This window comes from Myxocyprinus asiaticus, chromosome 12, assembly GCF_019703515.2.
Source record: "Myxocyprinus asiaticus isolate MX2 ecotype Aquarium Trade chromosome 12, UBuf_Myxa_2, whole genome shotgun sequence".
In the NCBI taxonomy this organism is placed as follows: Eukaryota; Metazoa; Chordata; class Actinopteri; order Cypriniformes; family Catostomidae; genus Myxocyprinus; species Myxocyprinus asiaticus.
Genome location: NC_059355.1, coordinates 592819 through 612674, shown reverse-complemented (window position 1 = coordinate 612674; position 19856 = coordinate 592819). Strand labels below are relative to the sequence as shown.

Below are 19856 nucleotides of genomic sequence, written 5' to 3'. Positions count from 1 at the left end.
TGTGTTCACCTGGAGGATATTTCATACAGGTGTGGTATAACAGTGCAGGGCACACCCGCGACAGTAACAGACTGTAGGACATCCTGAGCTTTTTGCCCCAAGTTAGACCCAGAAATAGTTAAAGTAATGCCTCCCTCCACCAAACCTGACAGAGGCTCCACCTAGAGACAGACAACCAACATTTTTAGGACTAAAGCTTTTAAAGTGTTGGTAGAGGTACCCTCATGTGTGATCTTAAGCATAACTTCCCTCTAATAATGTAGCACAGGTGGTGTGAAAAGGAAACCTATTGTACATCTCCAACTCAATACACACACTGCTTCTGTTGTTTCAGTTGTTATTTTCTATTTTGCAATAAATGTTTTTCACTCAACTTTTTTAAATGGCATTGAATGCTCTTTTCCACACACATAAGTGGCTATTAATTGTACAGGATGGGGATTGTGAGAGATATCAGGTGTGTTTGATTTCATGCAGAGCTGCACAGAACGACTGGCGGCAGACTTGAAGCTGTGCCTGTTGGTAAGAAATTTTGTCCAACTTGAGACAGCACCAGTGTCACGTCAACGCGATGTATGCCATCAAAGTACCGCCAAAGCAATTCGAGAGCAGCCACCTGGCTCAGCCAGTGCAGTTGCTCCAAAGCGGCTGCACAAGCTCTGACGACACAGCTCATTCACGATTGGCCAGACTCACAACCTGACAAAGGTGACGTGATTCATGGGCTGAGTTCACAATGGCATACTTCACATACTACTCTTACTTCTTCTGCTAGATCAATCTATGGCTGAAATAAGAGTAGTGTAGTGGTATGCCATTACCAAGGTGTTTATTCTGACTCCTCTAGTTCGGCGAAAACTCACAAATCCATTTTTTTTTAATAACAGAACTCTTCATGTTTATATCATGTTATATTATGTTTATCATAGTAATATCAAGTTTATTCATAAACATTATAAAAATACTAACTCTTTTATTAGTATTAAAATAATACAGGATTTTATTGGACTTTCTTCTTGTACACCAGCAGACACTTTATTAAGCAGCACATAATCTTTTCAAATGAACAAAGGTTCTGGTTATTTTATGTCAAATTCAAACCTCTGTCCAATTCGTCTGCAATAAAGAAAACAAACATCACTTGATCTGCCGACTGCAACCAGCAAATCTCACCGATCGGTAAAGCAAGGTGCAGGTCAAGTCGAACACACTTATAGAACGCAACGGTGCCGAACAGTGCCACCCGCTTATTCAGCCGTCTGGGTTACGGAAGTATTTTCCCCATTAATTTCTTCCATAGACTTTTCTTAAAATCCTTCTTAAAAGAGTTATAAGCCATAAAACAAACCAACCAGCTGCGAGGTGAATCACAACATCACTAACTTTATTGTAGGCAAAAAAGGTATTTGAAAATCAGACAAAAAGACAAAGGTACAACAAGACTGTGTACTTACCATCTTTCATGAGGGCATGGACTACAATCCCATGAATCATTGCGAATGATGTCATTAAATGAATAACGATGGGAATATATAGAATTATTGATTTTCGGTTGTTGATTGTAAGTATAGAAACAATATAATTTACATTTATTGCTAAATATTCTGATAAATATAATATATAATATAATATAATATAAATATAACAAATGGATTTCTCTGCTGGACCATGGGTAATGGAGTTCTTTACCATGAATTCCACTATCAAACAGGATTTTTAAACAATGAAGTTGAAATAACGCAGACCGATGGCTTCAACGGAAGCATTTACCATTGATGAACAACCTTTTTTCCCACGATAGGTCTGCCTCTAAAGGTTTATATGTTTTCACTGAAAATCATTTGGTCTATGGGATAAATGAATGGGATTTTTACTTCCAGAACCAGACTGTTGAGCTGTATTACTTCCAACGGCTCACAGAAACAACTCCACCACCAGGCTTGATTGGCAGGTGTCTATGGTTGGCAAAAGCAATTGATTAAAGGATTATGATTCAGTTTGAATTTTGGCGGGACTCGAGCTTGACAGAGAAAACTAAATGGCAAATGGAGCAATTGCATTATATTTTCAATATGACAAAAACAAAAATGTATTTGCAACTGAATTTTGCGTGTCCCTTTGAATTCCATAATGAGGAAATGAAACGCAAGTTCACGACTGGTGATGGCATTTTAATTGTGACAAAACTAAGTGATCTGCCTCGATTGTCTTCTATGGCAGCATCCTACCCGAAATGATGCTTCATAAGAGAGCGATTTGGAACGATCTACATTGATGGCAGCTCCGCGCATCATTCAAACAGTGCTCCTCACACGCAGCACAAGGGAGACTTGGCTCGCAACTGATTTCAATGCACATAATGAGAAAAACGATGCAATCCTCTAAAGAGGATAAATACGCACAGCACACACATTTTGGGTACAATAGTCAGTTTTGTAACATATTAAAACTGTTATTTATCGATACTTTTCAATATTGTATGGCTTATGAGCGTATTTATAATCCAAATTTCTCTCTCTTCGTCCGGCATCTTGGATTTATTTTTCCACCGAGCTCATCATAGTGCATTCTGGGATCATACCCGGGGAAGGATACATTCAATGCTACATTAGAATTTGGCTAAAATGAGATATCTTAGAAGGCAGCATAATTAAGATACCAACCCTATACCAACACGTGTCCACAAACAGAACATTTCAAATACAATTTGCAATTCCTTTAGAACAAGGGGTTTTAAACCATAAACATGTGCTAGATGGATGTTTTTTGACCATTCAGCCACGTTTCGTAGTTTATTCAGCATCTCGTGCAGATCGAGCGCTGTGTTTTTAAGATGCGTGTCACATTAAAAAAGAACTTAAAAAGGTGTCTGGACACATGCATTCTGTTAAACAGTTTTTGTTGCGCCACATCTGCCTTTTAAAGAACGCAATCGTCTGAAGTCATTGCCAGTGCTTGACACACATACAAAATTCAAATGTACAGTTTTAACATTTGAATGTGCATTTTCATCTAAAATGACAAATATTCAAATTTTAATTTGACAGCCTTAGTTCCAAGAGCCTCCCAAGCACTGAGCATTTTGGATGTCTCCCTTATCAGACACACCCAGTTCAGGGGCCTGGGGCCGGTTGCACCTGCCATGTGTAAGTTACAACCTAAGACTATTTATTGCGTAGAGTAACGGTTGGAATAAAATAAATAAATAAATAAGAATAAAAAAGAAAGAGGAATGAAGAATGAATGATGTCATTCACTCCATATTAACTGCAAGTTGATGCAATTAATAAGCTGTTATTAACATAACACAGGCTTTCCCTTGGTCAACCTTCTCCGTGAGTGCAAGCTCTTGATCACCCACAGGGCATCGCACGTAATGGATGTGTCACTCAATTGGACTGACCCAATTTAGACATGTGAATAAAGATTTCTGTCACAACATTTTAGACTTGTATATAAATACATAAAATAAACATTCAATTTAACTAGGCCTATCAAAGTAATGTTTTGGAAGTTCAAATAATACACTTAAAGCCCACTTTGCTCAAAAAACGTGCCTCCTTAGCTTGAATGGGCAAGAGGTCTCTGGGTATATTATAGGAAAGCTAAAATAGATGCCATGGTCAACATGCTAAAATTCACATGACAGTCGTCGCTCTTGTTTTCACTTGGCTATCCTTCAGGACATTTAAAACATGCACAATAGCTGGTGCAAGCATTAGCCCTTTTAGACCCCAATTATTTTCAAGGGACACAAAAATATAACCATTTATTTCTTCTCTAAATGTAGCCATGAATGACAATTAATCAGAGAATCTGTTTATAACGCTTTAGTTATTCATGGTGCCCATTTGCAATTGACATTGGTTCTGATTATGTCATGTTTTTTGCCTTGTGTCACAAGTTGCTATGCTTTATTTCAAAAGAAGATTTGTGGTTCAAAAAAGTAATCTAATCTAACAATTATTTGTGATTTGCATAGCACCAAATGACAATAATGTTTAAAAAAACACCAGAGAAAAGTGCTGTCAATTGGATTGGACGCAGGGTCAGAAAAGGTTAGATTAGTAGGTGCATTTATTAAGTTCTCACATCAAATGTGAAATATTCGGGATCTGATTGCTGAAAGCACTTGAACTTGGCCAAAAAATGAGTGAACTGGGGCATCAACTTCCGATATCAACTTTCGGTGTAATACGCATAACACATCTAAAAAAAGAAATCAAGCAATTTTCTGTCTTTGTTTTCCATCCATTTTTAATTTTCTTGCCTCAAAGGAGAAAAGGAAAAGCCACAAATCTTTTCGACACTATAGAAAGACAGGTATCATTAACTTACACTCTACATACAGTTTATTACTTATTACAAAATTTAAACTTTCACCTCACGATGAGCGACTTTTGCAAAGAATTGCCAAGCACGTGCCTCAGATCTGGCAAACGCTGTGGGAAGCCAAACTGAAGTGACTGTTTCATCTCACACAGTAAGAAGTGAAATGCACGGTTGTCATCCACACATGAAGGCACTGCTGAACCCAAAGCATAAAAAAGCTTGTTTAGCCCTTTCCAAGGCCCATACTGATAAAGGTGCAGACCTCTGAGAATCTATAAGCTTGTCTCATGAGCCCAGAGTCATTTCTTTAAATTTTGTATCTTATGGAATCCAAAATGCACGGCGTCACACAGGGAGGAGTACAGTGGGAAGTGCATGGTACCCACAGTGATGCACAGTGTGGTAAAGTTCTAATATGGGGATTTATGGGTGGTGAAGGTGTGGGGGAACTGTACTTCATCAACTGTATCATAAATTCACAGATGTTTGGCAAAATCTTAAGAGAAAATGCGAGCCTCTCTCCCCACCCTGGGCTGTTGGGCACTTTTTTTTTTACCATGACAATGACCCGAAACATTTCTATGGATAAACAAGATAATGAGTCCCAACCTCAACCCTATTTGAGCACCTGTGGGGTGCAAGGCAAGCATCACTCCCCATTAAACTTTTGAGTACTCAAGGAGGTCATCCTCCAGGAGTGGATGACAGACGTGACAATATGTCTTGAACTTGTACACTTGATGTCAAGAAGGGTCAAAGCAGTGTTTAAAAGTTACAGAGGACTTTCTAAGTACTAAAATATTGCACACTGTTTGAATTTTTCAAGGGTGTACTCATTTTTGCAACCCTTTACTTAAGCAAAGTTGCCTAATTTAATTATTTTACAGATATTGAGAACATATCTTTCGATTCTGTTATTAAGCATATGTTAAATACATTTCAATGTTGTCATCTTCATATGAATTGTGATAGCAATTATTTATAAACAGAATATATCTTTATGTTCAGAGGGGGTGTATTCATTTATGCTGTGTACTGTACTTGCTGGTAGGTACTTTCATCGTTCATCATGCACAACAGTTTTAAACTAAGCAATTACTTTCATAAATCTTTGATTTTTCATAAAAAATATTGTGATATTACCATCCTTACCCAGGTAACTGCTGACAATTTACAAATATCATCTGATTACATGCCAATTAATTATGTGCATATTGATAGTTTTTACCTAATCAGTTGCTTTCAGATTATTGAACACACATGCACATACTTCTTAAATATTGCATCTATGAAGTACTGTATAGTTACTATCTAATAGTTTATTACGATTGGTACTATGCAGGATCACATTCCACATGCAAGTACTGTGTGATTGAGAGTGGTGGTGGTGTAGTGGGCTAAAGCACATAACCGGTGAGCAGAAGGTTGCTGGTTCAATCCCCACAGAAACCACCATTGTGTCCTTGAGCAAGACACTTAACTCCAGGTTGTTCCGGGGGGGATTGTCCCTGTAATATGTGCACTGTAAGTCACTTTGGATAAAAGCGTCTGCCAAATGCATAAATGTAAATGTATGTACCGGGAATAACTTCCAACAACTCAGTATCTAATTATTTGGGAGTTGTTGTTTTTTTTTGACACAGTCAAAACGCTGTGGATTCCTTTAAAATTACAGACACGTCCTACTCAGAAATTATTAATAAAAAACAAAACATTTAAAATTTATTGGAAAAGAGAAAATAAGTGAAAAAAAAAAACAACTTGTAAATATAGTTGAAGATATAGGTCAAAAATGTGTTTCGCTTCCCACACAACCCTTGCCACATGATTTCTTGTTTAAATTGGTGATTGTGGTTATTATAAAGAAATAAATACATAATCAGATTTTTTTTTATACTTATACTTACCACCCCTCTCTCTCTCTCTCTCTCTCTATATATATATATATACAGTATATCTGTGTGTGTGTGTGTGTGTGTCTTCTAGAACCTTTAAAACACGTTTAATTTAAAATGTACTTGTGCTTTATTGACTTTTGTTTTTCTTCACTTTATTTAGTTAAGTTTGAGTATTTGACTAACCGAATGAATGAGAGGAGCAGGACAGGTCAGTTCGATGTGTTGGAAACAGGACCCTCTGTGAACACAACTGGACTGAAGAGTTCCACACCACACACAGCTGTATTTCTGATCTGCAGAGCGACAGCGGCTACAGTCTGAGTGTCCAACTGAACAGTTATACAACGTCACTGAAATAGTGAGAGCACAAAGGGCATTAAAATTACAATGCTGTAATAAAACAAAAGCAGACTGATTCAAATAAACAGAACACAGAGAGAGAGATTCAGTCGCAGGATTTTCAAATAATTCTGCAGATCTAGACCATGTGCACACAGCACACTTTTAAGAGCTTATTCTCAATCTCTCAAAAATCAGCTGTTGTCTCGAGGTAACCCGTACATTACAGTCCAGAGAGAACACCGTTTAAAAGCAGCAGCTTAATGAGCACAAAACATTGTTTTCTCATAACTGCTGGACAAAAAAATGTCTCTGATAATTAAAGTTGAAATAATTTCTGCACCACCAAATGGAATTGCAAAAATAAACAATGTTTTCAAAACAACTTTCTGAATACGCCCCTCATCTGCTGTTGGTCAAAGAGAAATTTTCAGTGGCACAGAAAGACGGAGTTTAACTTGTCTTCGAAGTCTTTGATGTAATGTGTAAAAATGACAACTTGACCCACACATCTGTGAATGTGTAAGGGGCCATCCGTTGCTGATATAATGGTGCGTTCCATTTGTACTTGGAACTTGGAAATTCCGAGTTCCCAGTAGGAACTTTTAACTGGACACCACCACAAGTTCTGACTCAGAAACTCGGAGGAACCGCAACAACCCCGACTACAGAATCTAAAATGGCTGCTCAGTGCATCAACAGTCAGTGAAACAGTACTAATATATTGTTTATTAGCACTTCTGTTTGTCTGTGTCTCAATAAACTCAGTGGTGCACACAGTACTATCCAACCTCTATCTGTGGACATGATACTTCGGCATTATCTGTGCAAAATACCGCTTTTTTTATCGAATGGTATTGCTAACAATGGCTACATCCCCCACCCCGTTTATATTCCGAAAGAGCAGCACAACAAAGGTTTGCCTGGACGCGTCCATCTTGGTTTTCCGACTTCTGTACTGGAACGCGGTCAACTCGGGTGTGACGTCATTCCCAGCTCTGACATCCGAGGTAAAGGAACACACCATTATTACTAGTATAATGGCAATTTTGTGTGACACCCTTTTCGTCACACAATGCTAACTTGTCATCAAAACACTATATTTTACTATAGCGCATGATTTGTAAGGCGATAAATGTAAACATTTGCATTACATAACAAATTCTATTTCAAAGCTTGTTCCTTTGTGATTAAGGAATATTGTTAAAGTTTTAAATGTTTCAGGTTCAGTACAAGTTCAGCTTAATCGACAGCATTTGTGTTATAAAGTTGATTACCACAAAAATAATTTCGACTCGTTCCTCCTTTTCTTTAAAAAAGCACAAATGTGTGTTCCAGTGAGACACTTACAATGGAAGTCAATCGGATCAATTTTTGGAGGGTTTAAAGACAGAAATGTGACGATTATAATTTTATAAAAGCACTTACATTAATTCTTCTGTTAAACTCATGTATTATTTCAGCTGTAAAGTTGTTTAAATAATCATTTTTATAGTCACTTTAGGGTTTGTTGACATTACATCGTCATGGCAACGAAGTTGTAAAATTGCCTATAACTTTACTTTTATAATACTGTATATCCCTAAATATCCGGTGCGCATTACCTCTGGATGGAAGAGAACTTTGATAACGCAATAGTTTATTTCTACTGTGTTTTCTGCACTTTGTTGCTAAATAAGCTACAACACGACAACAATGGAATTAGTGATATTGTATTTTTTTGCAGATTGTCAAAATTTTGGCTTGTGAGACCTGAAGTGTGATGTCATAGGTACAGAAAATAACTGCATAAAAATCTCAACAGTGAGAAAATTTACATTCGGGGCTTCACTGAAAACATTAAGGGCTTAAGCCCCCAAAGCCCACCACAACATCCGGACATGTTTGGAGTACTAGGTGCAAAAACATGCAAGTCTTATTAATGTTGTAACACTTGTGGGGACAACTTTGACATAACAAAGGGAAAAGAAATTAAACAGTTATCATCACAACCACTGGGCGGCGGCATAATGATTCTGATTGGACTGTTTTCTGGTTCTGGTCTCCATTAGAAGCAATGTATAAATTACCGAAATGAACCATGCATACAGAGAATAACAGCCTTTTTAAGGGTTAGTTGAAGTAAAAATCAGTTCAGGCTCAACTTGTACAGTTGTTGGCTGTCATAAGAACTCAAAGTAGTTAATGATACCAACATGTCATCTACCCACTCCTTTGACGGGTGAGGCACTATCAAAAGATGGCCATCACGACTCTGTAAATATCGGCACTATGAAGCCATATTTTTTTGTTTGTATTTGGCAATTTTACACATTTAATAAGCTAAAACTTATATTATCTGCTAAAGACATACTTTGATGCGAGTAAAAACACTGGAGACCAGAAAACGAAAACAGGCTTCCATTACAAATTGTGGAACACTTCCGGTTTCATGAAAAGGTGGATTTAGTTCTACTTACTGATTTTAACTTCACTATTGTTTTATATAGAATTGTTCTAGAGTCTATACAGTATTTAACACAATTACACCAGAAGTAACTGTAATTAAATTACTTAAAAATTCAGAGTAATCCCTTACTTACTTACACCCTACACTGCTCACAAATATAGTGAAACCTGTTCACACACACACACTCACTCACACACACACTCACACACACACACACTCACACACACACACACACACTCACACACACTCACACAAATTGGTGACTTGTGGACCAGATCAAAGGCATTGTACTCACCATAAAGATCAGTGCTATCAATATGAAAAGTGTCTTTTCTCTTCACATACACCATGGCATTATACTCCTTAACTGGATCAGAATAGGAATACTGCAGGATAGATGGGTAGACAGAGAGAGAATTCAGATAATAAATGACTGCTGTAAACTAAAGTGTGCAGTATTGATTTGTTTTCCTGTCCTGGCTCTATTTATTAGTTAATACATTCCTTGCTTATTGTGCAATATTAAAATTTTAAAAGTAATTTTTTTTTTACTCTTAATCTATAATATAAAATAGTAAAAAGTAAGACTTAAATATTGTTCTTTTTCTCACCCACACCTATCATATCACTTCTGAAGAAATTGATTAAACCACTGGAGTCTTATGGATTATTTTTATGCTGCCTTTATGTGCTTTTTGGAGCTACAAAGTTCTGGTCACCTTTCACTTGCATTGTATGGACCTACAGAGCTGAAATATTCTTCTAAAAATCTTCATCTGTGTTCTGCAGAAGAAAGTAAGTCATACACATCTGGGATGACATGAGGGTGAGTAAATGATGAGAGAATTTTTAGGTGAACTATCCCTTTAATGCTCTGAAGATGTCTTATAAGCCAGCAATGCTTCCGTTAGCTTAAAAGGTGCGATTTTCACCAGATATGTCTCGTAGTAACCAAACTGATAAACGATACTGCAATGCTGCATTTTTTGTACAGGTGTACGATTATCAACAGACAGCATAATTTACCATATTTTGAACACCTTTCTCTGCAAACATGGATATTATTTAAGCAAAGTAAATGTTTATCATTCATCTCCAAGTTGGGAGAAAGTTTCCAAGTTGGAAGTTCGACTTTAAGTGGCGTTCCATTGCACTTTTCCCAGTAGGAAGGTGGACTTTCAGCAATGAACTCCGTGTTTTATAACTACAATTCTCTTATCATGTAATATTCATATTATATATCATGTCTATTCGCCATAAAAACAATTCAAAATGAATTGCTATTAAAAAATATTAGGTTATATCAGCGGTATAGGCAAGGTGCAGCTGAAGTCGAACACACCTAATGACTTTGCAGTTTTTTTGGGGGTTTTTTTGTGTATTAAGGCACCTCGCAAGGACACTGTGTCGGGCAGCCTTTCAAGGCACCATTACATCATGTATATTCATCTAAAACAAATTCAAATAAGATTTACACACAACCAGAATATATTTAGTAACTACAATGCTCACGGAAATGGACCAGAAATAGTTGTAAAATATAGCGGTTGTAAACATAGTTTCATGTTGACTTTAAATATATTTACAGGCTTTCTAGGAAGGATTTTTCTAATTTGCTCAGATAACCATGGCAGAGAACAACTTTTATGTTTTGTTTGTTGTTGTTGTTTTTTAACTTATGTTTGTTGTGTTGTTGTGGTACCTGGTGAGCAAGACAGGTGATGTCAAACAGTGAAGGATTCGCCTCATTCACCTGCACATCGGCATCAACTACCACCGTTTGCTCCTCGATCACCAATACGCACTCATACTCCAGTTCCTGGTCCTAGTCACAAAAACGTGTTTACATTTTTTTTTTTTTAAAAGCATGTATATTTTTTGGGGAAAGCAGGAGGAAGTTTATTTATTTATTTACCTGATAGAGCTGCAAATTGCGGGCCAGCAGAGAAATCTTCCTATCGGTTTGTACAGGAAGCAAAGAGGATCCTTGAATCTTCTCCACACACGGGCAGGCAGATGCCCCCCAATTGACAAATGAGCCTTCATCAGCCTGGTTTAAATAGCCCAGTTCAATTATGTGTTGTTTAACACACAAGCACGCACATTTGTGCACATACACAAAACACTGGTACATGGAAATTCCACAAGCTTTTTTTCCCCAATACTGTCAAACATTTTGGTAACACTTTCTATGAAGCCCATATTTATAATGCATTGTGCATTAGTAATGTCTCATAATATACCTAATAATATGTTATAACTTCTCATAAATAATTGTAACCACAATTATAATACATTATAATACTTACCTATTCATAGTTATACATTACAGTATAATGCATTATAACATCAGCAACATTTATAATGTATTATATATACAGTATATTTGTAATACATATAATAGGTATTCTTTAAGTAAAGTGGCAAAAGCAATGTCTTCTTATAAACATCCATAAGAAGTGGTTATAAGACATTACAACTCATGCTGGAAGTTATACACATGCACAAAATACAAAATAACACCCATTCAATGTAAATTTTGAGATATTACGAAAAGGTTAAAGTATATCAGAAAATCTAAATATGTATGTTGATCACACATTTAGCCGATCTTCTTAAGTGTAAACACACCCAATAATAATACATTTTAAAAAATCAAACTGATTCTATACTGCACTCTATTCAATAAACTTTAATGTTTGTGCATCTTATTGAAGTCTTATAATGTATTATAACTGTAGTTATAATGATTAATGAGAAGTCATAACTTTTTATAAGGTGTATTATGAGACTTTATGAATGCAGTATAATGCCTTTATAATACATTATAAATATGGGCTTCATAGAAAGTAACACTCCCATATAACTTAAAGAGCACGTATTATGGTTTTTCAAATATTACCTTTCATGTAGTGTGTTATATAGCTGTTTGTGAATGTACAAAAGTCTGCAAAGTTTCAAAAATCAAAGTGCAGGACAAATGGAGTTATTGACTCCCAAAAGAAAGAACCGATTCTGAACACCTGAAACGAGTCGTTAGTAATTCCAGACGTACTTCCTGTACTAACCTACGTCTTTTGGTAACAAAAGACCCGCCTCTGGTCTTCATTGGCTGCTCGTGAACAGCTTTGACCCGCCCTCAAACACTATACTAAGCGGTAGACCAATCACAACAGACTGGGACATCTGACCAATCACAGCAGAGTATGCTCTCTGAAAGGAGGAGTTTAGAATGAATCCTTTAGAACGGAAAAAAGGGTAATGCTGCAATTTAAATTATGAGCAAATTAAAGTGTTTTTTGACCTTGGATGCATGTAAATCTATTATATGAGACCATTAAAACAAAATTAGGCACGTTTAAAAACCATAATAGGTGCTCTTTAATAGAAAAGACAAACGTCTGGTGGAAACGTTGTTTTTGACTTTTCTATTAAATTATATGGAAGCCTTTATAGCAGTGTGCAGTTCTCTTCTTGTTTTTTAAATTTTGTCCATTTTTGATCATGCACCTGCCTTAATGTTTGGATGTGCTATGCATACTACTTCTACTCTTCATAGAAAGTGTTACCAACATTGTTTTTTTAAATGATGGGCATTTCATGAGACCAAAATCAATGACAAAGCTCTAAGAATACCACTTTTCCAGAGCAAATATATCAACAAAAACACAAATAGGAACACAAAGGGAAACTAAAGAATACAAGACGAAGAGTCTAGATTTTACTCTACAGAGAAATCTTGCTTGTTATCAATTCAAGATGTTTGGACTCACCGATAGGTCTGCCAAGTCATCCTGGTAATCAGCTTCTAAGTCAGTTCTCAGGAGGTGGAGGTATATTGGGGCATCACCATCTGATTCTCCATCCCCTGATAAGATTGTAGATGCAGAAAATGTAGCCGTTTCATTCTCTGCCAATTCCACCTCTTTGGTTTCCTCCACTTCATGGACAGTGAAAATCCTCTTCTCTGAAGGCATAGCAGGTGACGCTCTCTCGGATGAGGGCAAAAGGTCATCAGACATGTCCGGTTCAGGATTTGCAGGTAAAACAGTAGATTGCGTTTCATTTGTGGGGTGAGCGAAATACAGTGTTTCTGTTGAAATGTGTGGAGGATCATGTGTGGATGTCAGCACTAGTCTTGGAATTTCTGTGAGAGTGAATGTCTGACTTGAACCCGGTGACGATGGCAGTGATATTCTTTTCTCCTCGTCAGATTCGATGAGTGACGGTAAGTCAGTTTTTAAAGATACTTCCAAACTGGAAAGTGTAACCGCATCGGTGTCCATCTCACTCAAAACCTCCACTTCAGGTTTTGTAACTAAAAGCTTTTTTTCTGAAATGTTCTCCTCTGGCAAAGAAAGTGTGAAGGCTGGCCGTACTGTGGTAGCCAGGGTTCCAGCTGTGGAAGAGGGGAGAAAGGCACTTTTGGGAGCGGCAGATGGCTTGAAAAAGGAAGAAACCTCAGTTGGTGGTATTGGTTTCACAGGTGCAGGGGTGGTTAGTGATTCCAGTGCAGTAGTTATAGTTTCAGGTTTAGTAGTTGGAGTTTTAGTATAAGCCATGGTTTCAGAGACCTTTTGTGTTGTGACTGGTGAGGCCGTGAATGCAGTTTTAGGGGCTTTGGTTGCAGGAGGTTGGGTGTGGAGAGATTTCCACTAAGAATGGAAAGGGCAAGGAAAACCAAGAGAAAAATAATAATAAACAGACAGATAGATCAGTAAACAAATAAATAATTAAATAAATAAATATATAAAATTACAGAAAAAGGCAGAAAAAAGGTGAAGTGCATAAATGAAAATTAATAGTAAATGGTCTTGTTAATATCTGAGGATTTCGAAGTACACATAATGTTTCATTTGAACAATATATAACCATATGTTTTAAAACTGGTTATTAAAGGAATCATTCCTTATCCTCTTGTTAACCAGGTCTAAATACAACAATTTATATTTTCTCCATGACCATATACCTGCACTTTGCAGAATAATTTAGTTTTGAAACAAAGCACTGAATTATGAAGCTGTGACACGGGATAGTTAAAAGGATATCAGCTGCATGTCATGATTATGAAATCTGGCTGACGATTCATTGACAAACAAATAATTGTATGACGATTAATTGTTTCTTCTAGGGCTTTCACAATTAATTGTCATATAAATTGTCATATTCCTTAAGGTGCACGTGTGCTTCATACTCCTTAAGAAGTCATGTTAACATATATTTTTTTTATTTTCTCCCCTTTTCTCCTCAATTTGGAATGCCCAATTCCCAATGCGCTCTAAGTCCCCGTGGTGGCGTAGTGACTCGCCTCAATCCGGGTGATGGAGGACGAATCTCAGTTGCCTCCATGTCTGAGACCGTCAATCCGCGCATCTTATCACGTGACTTGTTGAGCACGTTAACGCGGAGACATAGCGCGTGTGGAGGCTTCACGCTATTCTCCACGGCATCCACGCTCAAATCACCACACGCCCCACCGAGAGCGAGAACCACTAATCGCGACCACGAGGAGGTTACCCCATGTGACTCTACCCTCCCTAGCAACCGGGACAATTTGGTTGCTTAGGAGAATTGGCTAGAGTCACGCAGCACACCCTGGATTCAAACTCGCGACTCCAGGTGTGATAGTCAACGTCAGTACTCGCTGAGATACCCAGGCCATGTTTACATATTTAACTTCAAATATATAAATCAAATAGGGATATATAACTTAGTTAAACTTTAGTTTTGGTCAATTTTACATTTACACTGTTATTTTTTGAAACTCATACAAAAATAAGATTTTTATTTTTATATAAATATATATACATATTTCATTTATATTATATTATAGTATATTATGCAATAGTACAATATTTTTGCCCTAATTTTTTCCCTTTCACATTATTTTAATGCTCTTTGATTAATCCCACGAGCCCTCATCTCTCATGAAGCAAAACCTTTGAGATTTAATTTCTTCATTTTACGGTCTTCACAGTCTGAACCCTCTATGACCAGGAAAATTTGCCATAACACTATCGTTTAAAGTGAAACCGGAGCGCTTTGCGTGCACTATCAATGTTTATATTTGTTCGTTTATATTTTCACGGGAGACTGGCGCGAGCCAGAGCAGTTGAGAAGCAGTTCACGTGCTCTTCCGGACAGGAGCTGCTGGTTGACATACACTGTTCAGCTCAGTGATGCTCAGAGTTCAACTGAATCACACACAAACGTGCCATTGATGGTATTTATATATTCACTTAAAATTCCCTTATTTGGGCATTAAAAGATTACTCAAACAGGTCTCTGTTGGGCCAAGTATTGTGTCTTTAATCAATAGTTGCCTTGCATCAGGGTCTGTACCTGCCTTTCTGAAACATGCTGTAGTGCAGCCCCTTATTAAACACACAAATCTGGATCCTACAGTTTACTCCAATTATAAACCTATTTCTAAATTGCCATTTCACTTTTTGGAAGCATTTCAGTTTGGGTTCAGAGCACATCATAGCACAGAATCTGCACTTTTAAAGGTTCCTAATGATGTTTTGTTAACTCTAGACGTGGGGGATTCTGCAATTTTGGTGCTATTAGATCTTAATGCGGCATTTGACACCATAGACCATGATATTCTTATAGCCCAACTTGAACGGTCTGTAGGGTATAAGTCCTATTTAAGTAATAGAAGCTTTGCAGTTACTTTGAGTGAATATTCATCTTCCACTGCCCTTCTTACTTGTGGGATCCCGCAAGGCTCTATTTTGGGACCAGTTTTGTTTTCATTATATATGCTTCCAATTGGGTCAGTTTTTAACAAACATGGAATATCTTTTCATTGTTACGCATAAGATACTCAAATTTATCTGCCAATGAAAAAGAAAAGTAATTAATCAGAACGTCTTTTAGCTTACTTAAAGGATTTAAAATCATGGCTGTCTTTGAATTTTTTACATTTAAATGATTGTAAAACAGAGATTGTTGTGTTTGGGGCCCCTGATGTTCTGGGGTCATCTAATTTCAATCTAGGTCCTCTAGCTACATATTGTAAACCGATGGTGAAGAACTTAGAGGTACTTTTTGATAGTTCACTTAAATTTGACAAACAGATCAATTCTGTTGTCAAATCAAGTTTTTTAAATCTTGGTTAAAAACCCATCTTTTCTCCCGGGCTTTTAGCTAAACCATGATTGGAGATATGTTGTAACCCATGTGTATTATGTTGATTTTAGTAGTTGAGTTTGTTGTTATGTACTTGTTTTAATAATGTACAGCACATTGGTCAACTACCTGTTGTTTTTAATTGTGCTTTATAAATGAATTGCCTTGCCTAAAATGTGAAGTGGGAATTTGAAGTACACAATAATCGTGATTAGATCAAATATCCGCGATCAGATGATTATTTAATCATCATGACAGGCCTACAAAAATGACAGGCCTACAAAAAGCGAATTAACTTATTCACTCATGTTGTTCCAAACCTTTTCCATGGAACACAAAAAGAGAAATCAGACTGTAAGTTTCAGTCACCATTCACTTTCAGTGCATCGCTTCACATACAGTGAAAATGAAAGGCTAACATTCTACACTTTTGCCCATCTGTTTTTGTTCCACAGAAGACAGAAAGCCATACATGTTTGGAAAAATGAGGGTGGACTACCCCATTAAGTATACAAGTGGTGAGTGATTGCAGTGTGTGTCAGACTGGACGATAATCGGATCTGATATTAATACTTTTTCTAATTATCTGAATCATTATTTTGTCTGATCTCATTGCAGATAAATTCTCCCGCCTCTCTCTGAAAGGTTACTGTTTGAAGTCTGGCTCAATGTCCCGCCCACAGTATTATCTGATTGGTTATATGTCATGAGTAAATGGCCAATCGACACTGTACTTCATGTTCTTGGGTGAGAGGTGGGAAAGAGGAAAGAAGCTAGATAAAGACGAATCACTAAGAGAACGAGCTGTTTTCAAAGGTAAAAATGCCAATCCTGAAGTTGCAATAAACATCACAATACTCTATGCCAGCGGTCACCAATTAGTGGACCATGAGAAATCATAATAACAGTTGCCCCATCTCACCGTTTCCACACTTTACGTTAGCAGCGCGACAAAACAACAGAGCTGTGTACACGGCAAATGCTCTGGGGTGTAGATAGCACTGATCTTTCAGCACTATATCTTTGAATATTTTTCTCTAACACCGAACACGCTTCATTAATGCCCTTTCACACTCTGCAAGCATTGCCTCTCTCCCCCAGCCTGCGACATGAGGCACCGTATAGTAGAGCTGCAGACACGGTTAGTTCGACAACAGTAGACTGTAATGGAGAAATACAGTGAGCAGCTATATAGATGGGTGGCAGAGATAAGGACTGATTTAACAGAGTACTTGCCCGTATGAGTTGGTGTTTTTACATGTTATAGCTGATGGTGGCATTGATAGTGGTAGCTAGCTAACCAAGGTTAGGAGGTTTAGCAAACGTAATGTCAACTTTGCTAGTGTTAAATCTTTCACCTCCAAATAAAATCCCGTTGCCGTTTTTGCACTTGACTAAACGGGCTAGCCAGCAAGCTACATGAAGTGTGTCAACTCCAATAACGTTGATTCTCGTCTGTTATCACATACACATACAATGTTAATACATAACATTCTGCTATGAGCTGTTTAGTTCATTCTTTTTATATATATTTAAAGTTTCAGTTCAAAAGAATTGCTGCTAGGAGCTCCCTCCACTTTATTTTTGAAAAAGATAATATTGAAATGTTTTGTTTTGCAGTATTTCATTAAACACATATTCATTGGCATTTAAAGGATGCTTTGTGTTGGAGTTTGTGTTTGGACACTAAAATGTAAATTTTTACAGCAAATGTATATCGGCCCCAAATATCGGTCTCCTTGATTACTAATAATCGTATCGGCCCTGAAAAAACCATATCGGTCGACCCCTAACATGCACGTTATTAATTAATTGATACATGATAATTGATCATTTTCAAGACGTGTCATTCTTTCTGGTCAATATAACAGTGCGGAGACAGAAAGCAAAGATCTGCTTACATGTTCATTATAGATGATCAGTCCCTCATCACACATAGCTTTGTGGGTACACTTATGCTGGTGCACACACCAGTTGCATCCCCAGTGGCTTTGCACACAACCATGGCAGCTGCATAATGTGAAGGAAATAGAGAAATACCAGCATTAATGCAGCATTACATTTTGTTGTGTCATATCAGAGTATATATTTTAATGTTATTATTCTTTTATATAATTTCGTATTTTATGTATCCATTATTCCCCATTTAAAATTTTAACATCATAACATTAATAAGTAAATGCATTTATGCCACCACTGTGCAGCATTAAACAATCTGTGTAAATGCATCTCTACTTGGAATAAGTTATATTTCTATTTGTGTATGTTTGCAACTCACGGCATGCTCCCAGCGAGCTGCTTAACAGCTGTGCAGTCATAAAAGGTAAAATCCAGAGAAGTCACAACAACATCACTGAACTGTAGGGACAGAGTGACTCTTACAAAATCTGATTAAAAAGAAAAGAAGAAGAAATTAGCTTCCCATAAAACTACAGCTGTTACAGAGAACTTTTGCTGGGTCATCATATTGACATGTTTGACTATTCTAGTAATTTTAGCAAAATCTTAATGCTACACCATACAGTGACATACTAGGGAATTTTGTGCTTCCAAATTTGTTATTGCAGTTTGTTCCAGTACGACATAATATCCACGTGAGGTCCATGAAGAAATGGTTTACTGAGCTTGGTGTGGAAGAACTTGACTGGACTGCACAAAGCCCAGACCTGAACCCCTTTTGAACACCGTTGGGATGAATTGAAACACTAACAGGCTGCAATTACAGCTTCAACTCTTCTGGCAAGACTTTACACTAAATATTGGTACATGGATTCAGGGATCTGCTCCCATTCAGACACATGCTCTGTCTTGTGAAAAGCACTGTACAAATACAATTGGTTTGTCTTGACTATTAAGTAGACAATGTCCTCACCTTGACCAGGTGGCACAGCTGGCAATGTGTGTATTTCTGGGGAGGAGCAGGTGACACCAGCCTCTGTGACAACAGCCAAACTTGAGCTGTCCTGGAAGACACAAGAGTAATACTCTCCTTCGCCCAGAAAGGGGAGGCCAAGGATGGATAAAGAAATCTGGAAGAAGAAACAGAAATAAAGACAAAATTGAGCAAGAGGCAAAGGCAATTTCACTGTTAAAAACAATTTAAGGTTCTTCAATTGTTCTTTACCTCACTTTAGGTTCTGCAAATAGTTATCATCTTATCAAGAACCATTTTTCACTGTGTAGGCTTCTTGAAATGGTTAAAGGGTCCTTTGTAGATTAAAAATGTTCTTGATGTTACATTTAAAGGTTCTTCAGATCAGTGTATTCACAGTTAGTTCTTGCAAAAGTGAAGCCCTCATGAAACTACCCATGAAAAATAAAAGTCTTCTCATTTTGTTGGATTGTTAGAACAACATTTTATTGATTGGCTGAAATTTTTTTTATTAATGCTATCAGTTGATATAAAAAATACCAACCAACATCCGTAGTTAATTTCTATAAACTATAACATGTATTTTATTCAGCTGAAATTGCCTGTGGCCGAATCCCTGACGTGCCAATAATCGCCCTTACAAAAAAATCAAAATTCACAATGAGCTTTACCGGTAGTGGTGAACCTCTGGCAAACCTTTGGCAGCAATGGACAATTTTCCACAATTTTGCCGCAAAGCTCATTTGCATGTGAAAATTCTATGTGGTGAATTTGCGGCAAGTTTGCAGTGAACTCTCAATTTTTGTAAAGGCAGACCAACTGCATTATTGTG

At 37.2% G+C, this 19856-nt stretch overlaps 1 protein-coding gene across 3 annotated transcripts in view; it reads right to left on the bottom strand.

Annotated features, from left to right (window-relative positions):
• The window catches only part of plxnb1b (plexin b1b), a 108228-nt gene that overhangs the window by 43861 nt on the left and 44511 nt on the right, over positions 1-19856 (bottom strand). For 2 of the 3 annotated variants that reach the window (XM_051712564.1, XM_051712565.1), the window contains exons 8-16: positions 19025-19181; positions 18431-18539; positions 18054-18162; positions 12792-13673; positions 10934-11068; positions 10721-10843; positions 9314-9404; positions 6414-6580; positions 10-161 (exon numbers count right to left, since the gene is read on the bottom strand). In XM_051712564.1, coding sequence (XP_051568524.1) covers positions 10-161; positions 6414-6580; positions 9314-9404; positions 10721-10843; positions 10934-11068; positions 12792-13673; positions 18054-18162; positions 18431-18539; positions 19025-19181 — 1925 coding nt within the window. The remainder of the gene's footprint in view (positions 1-9; positions 162-6413; positions 6581-9313; positions 9405-10720; positions 10844-10933; positions 11069-12791; positions 13674-18053; positions 18163-18430; positions 18540-19024; positions 19182-19856) is intronic. The other variant, XM_051712566.1, reaches the window with a different exon arrangement.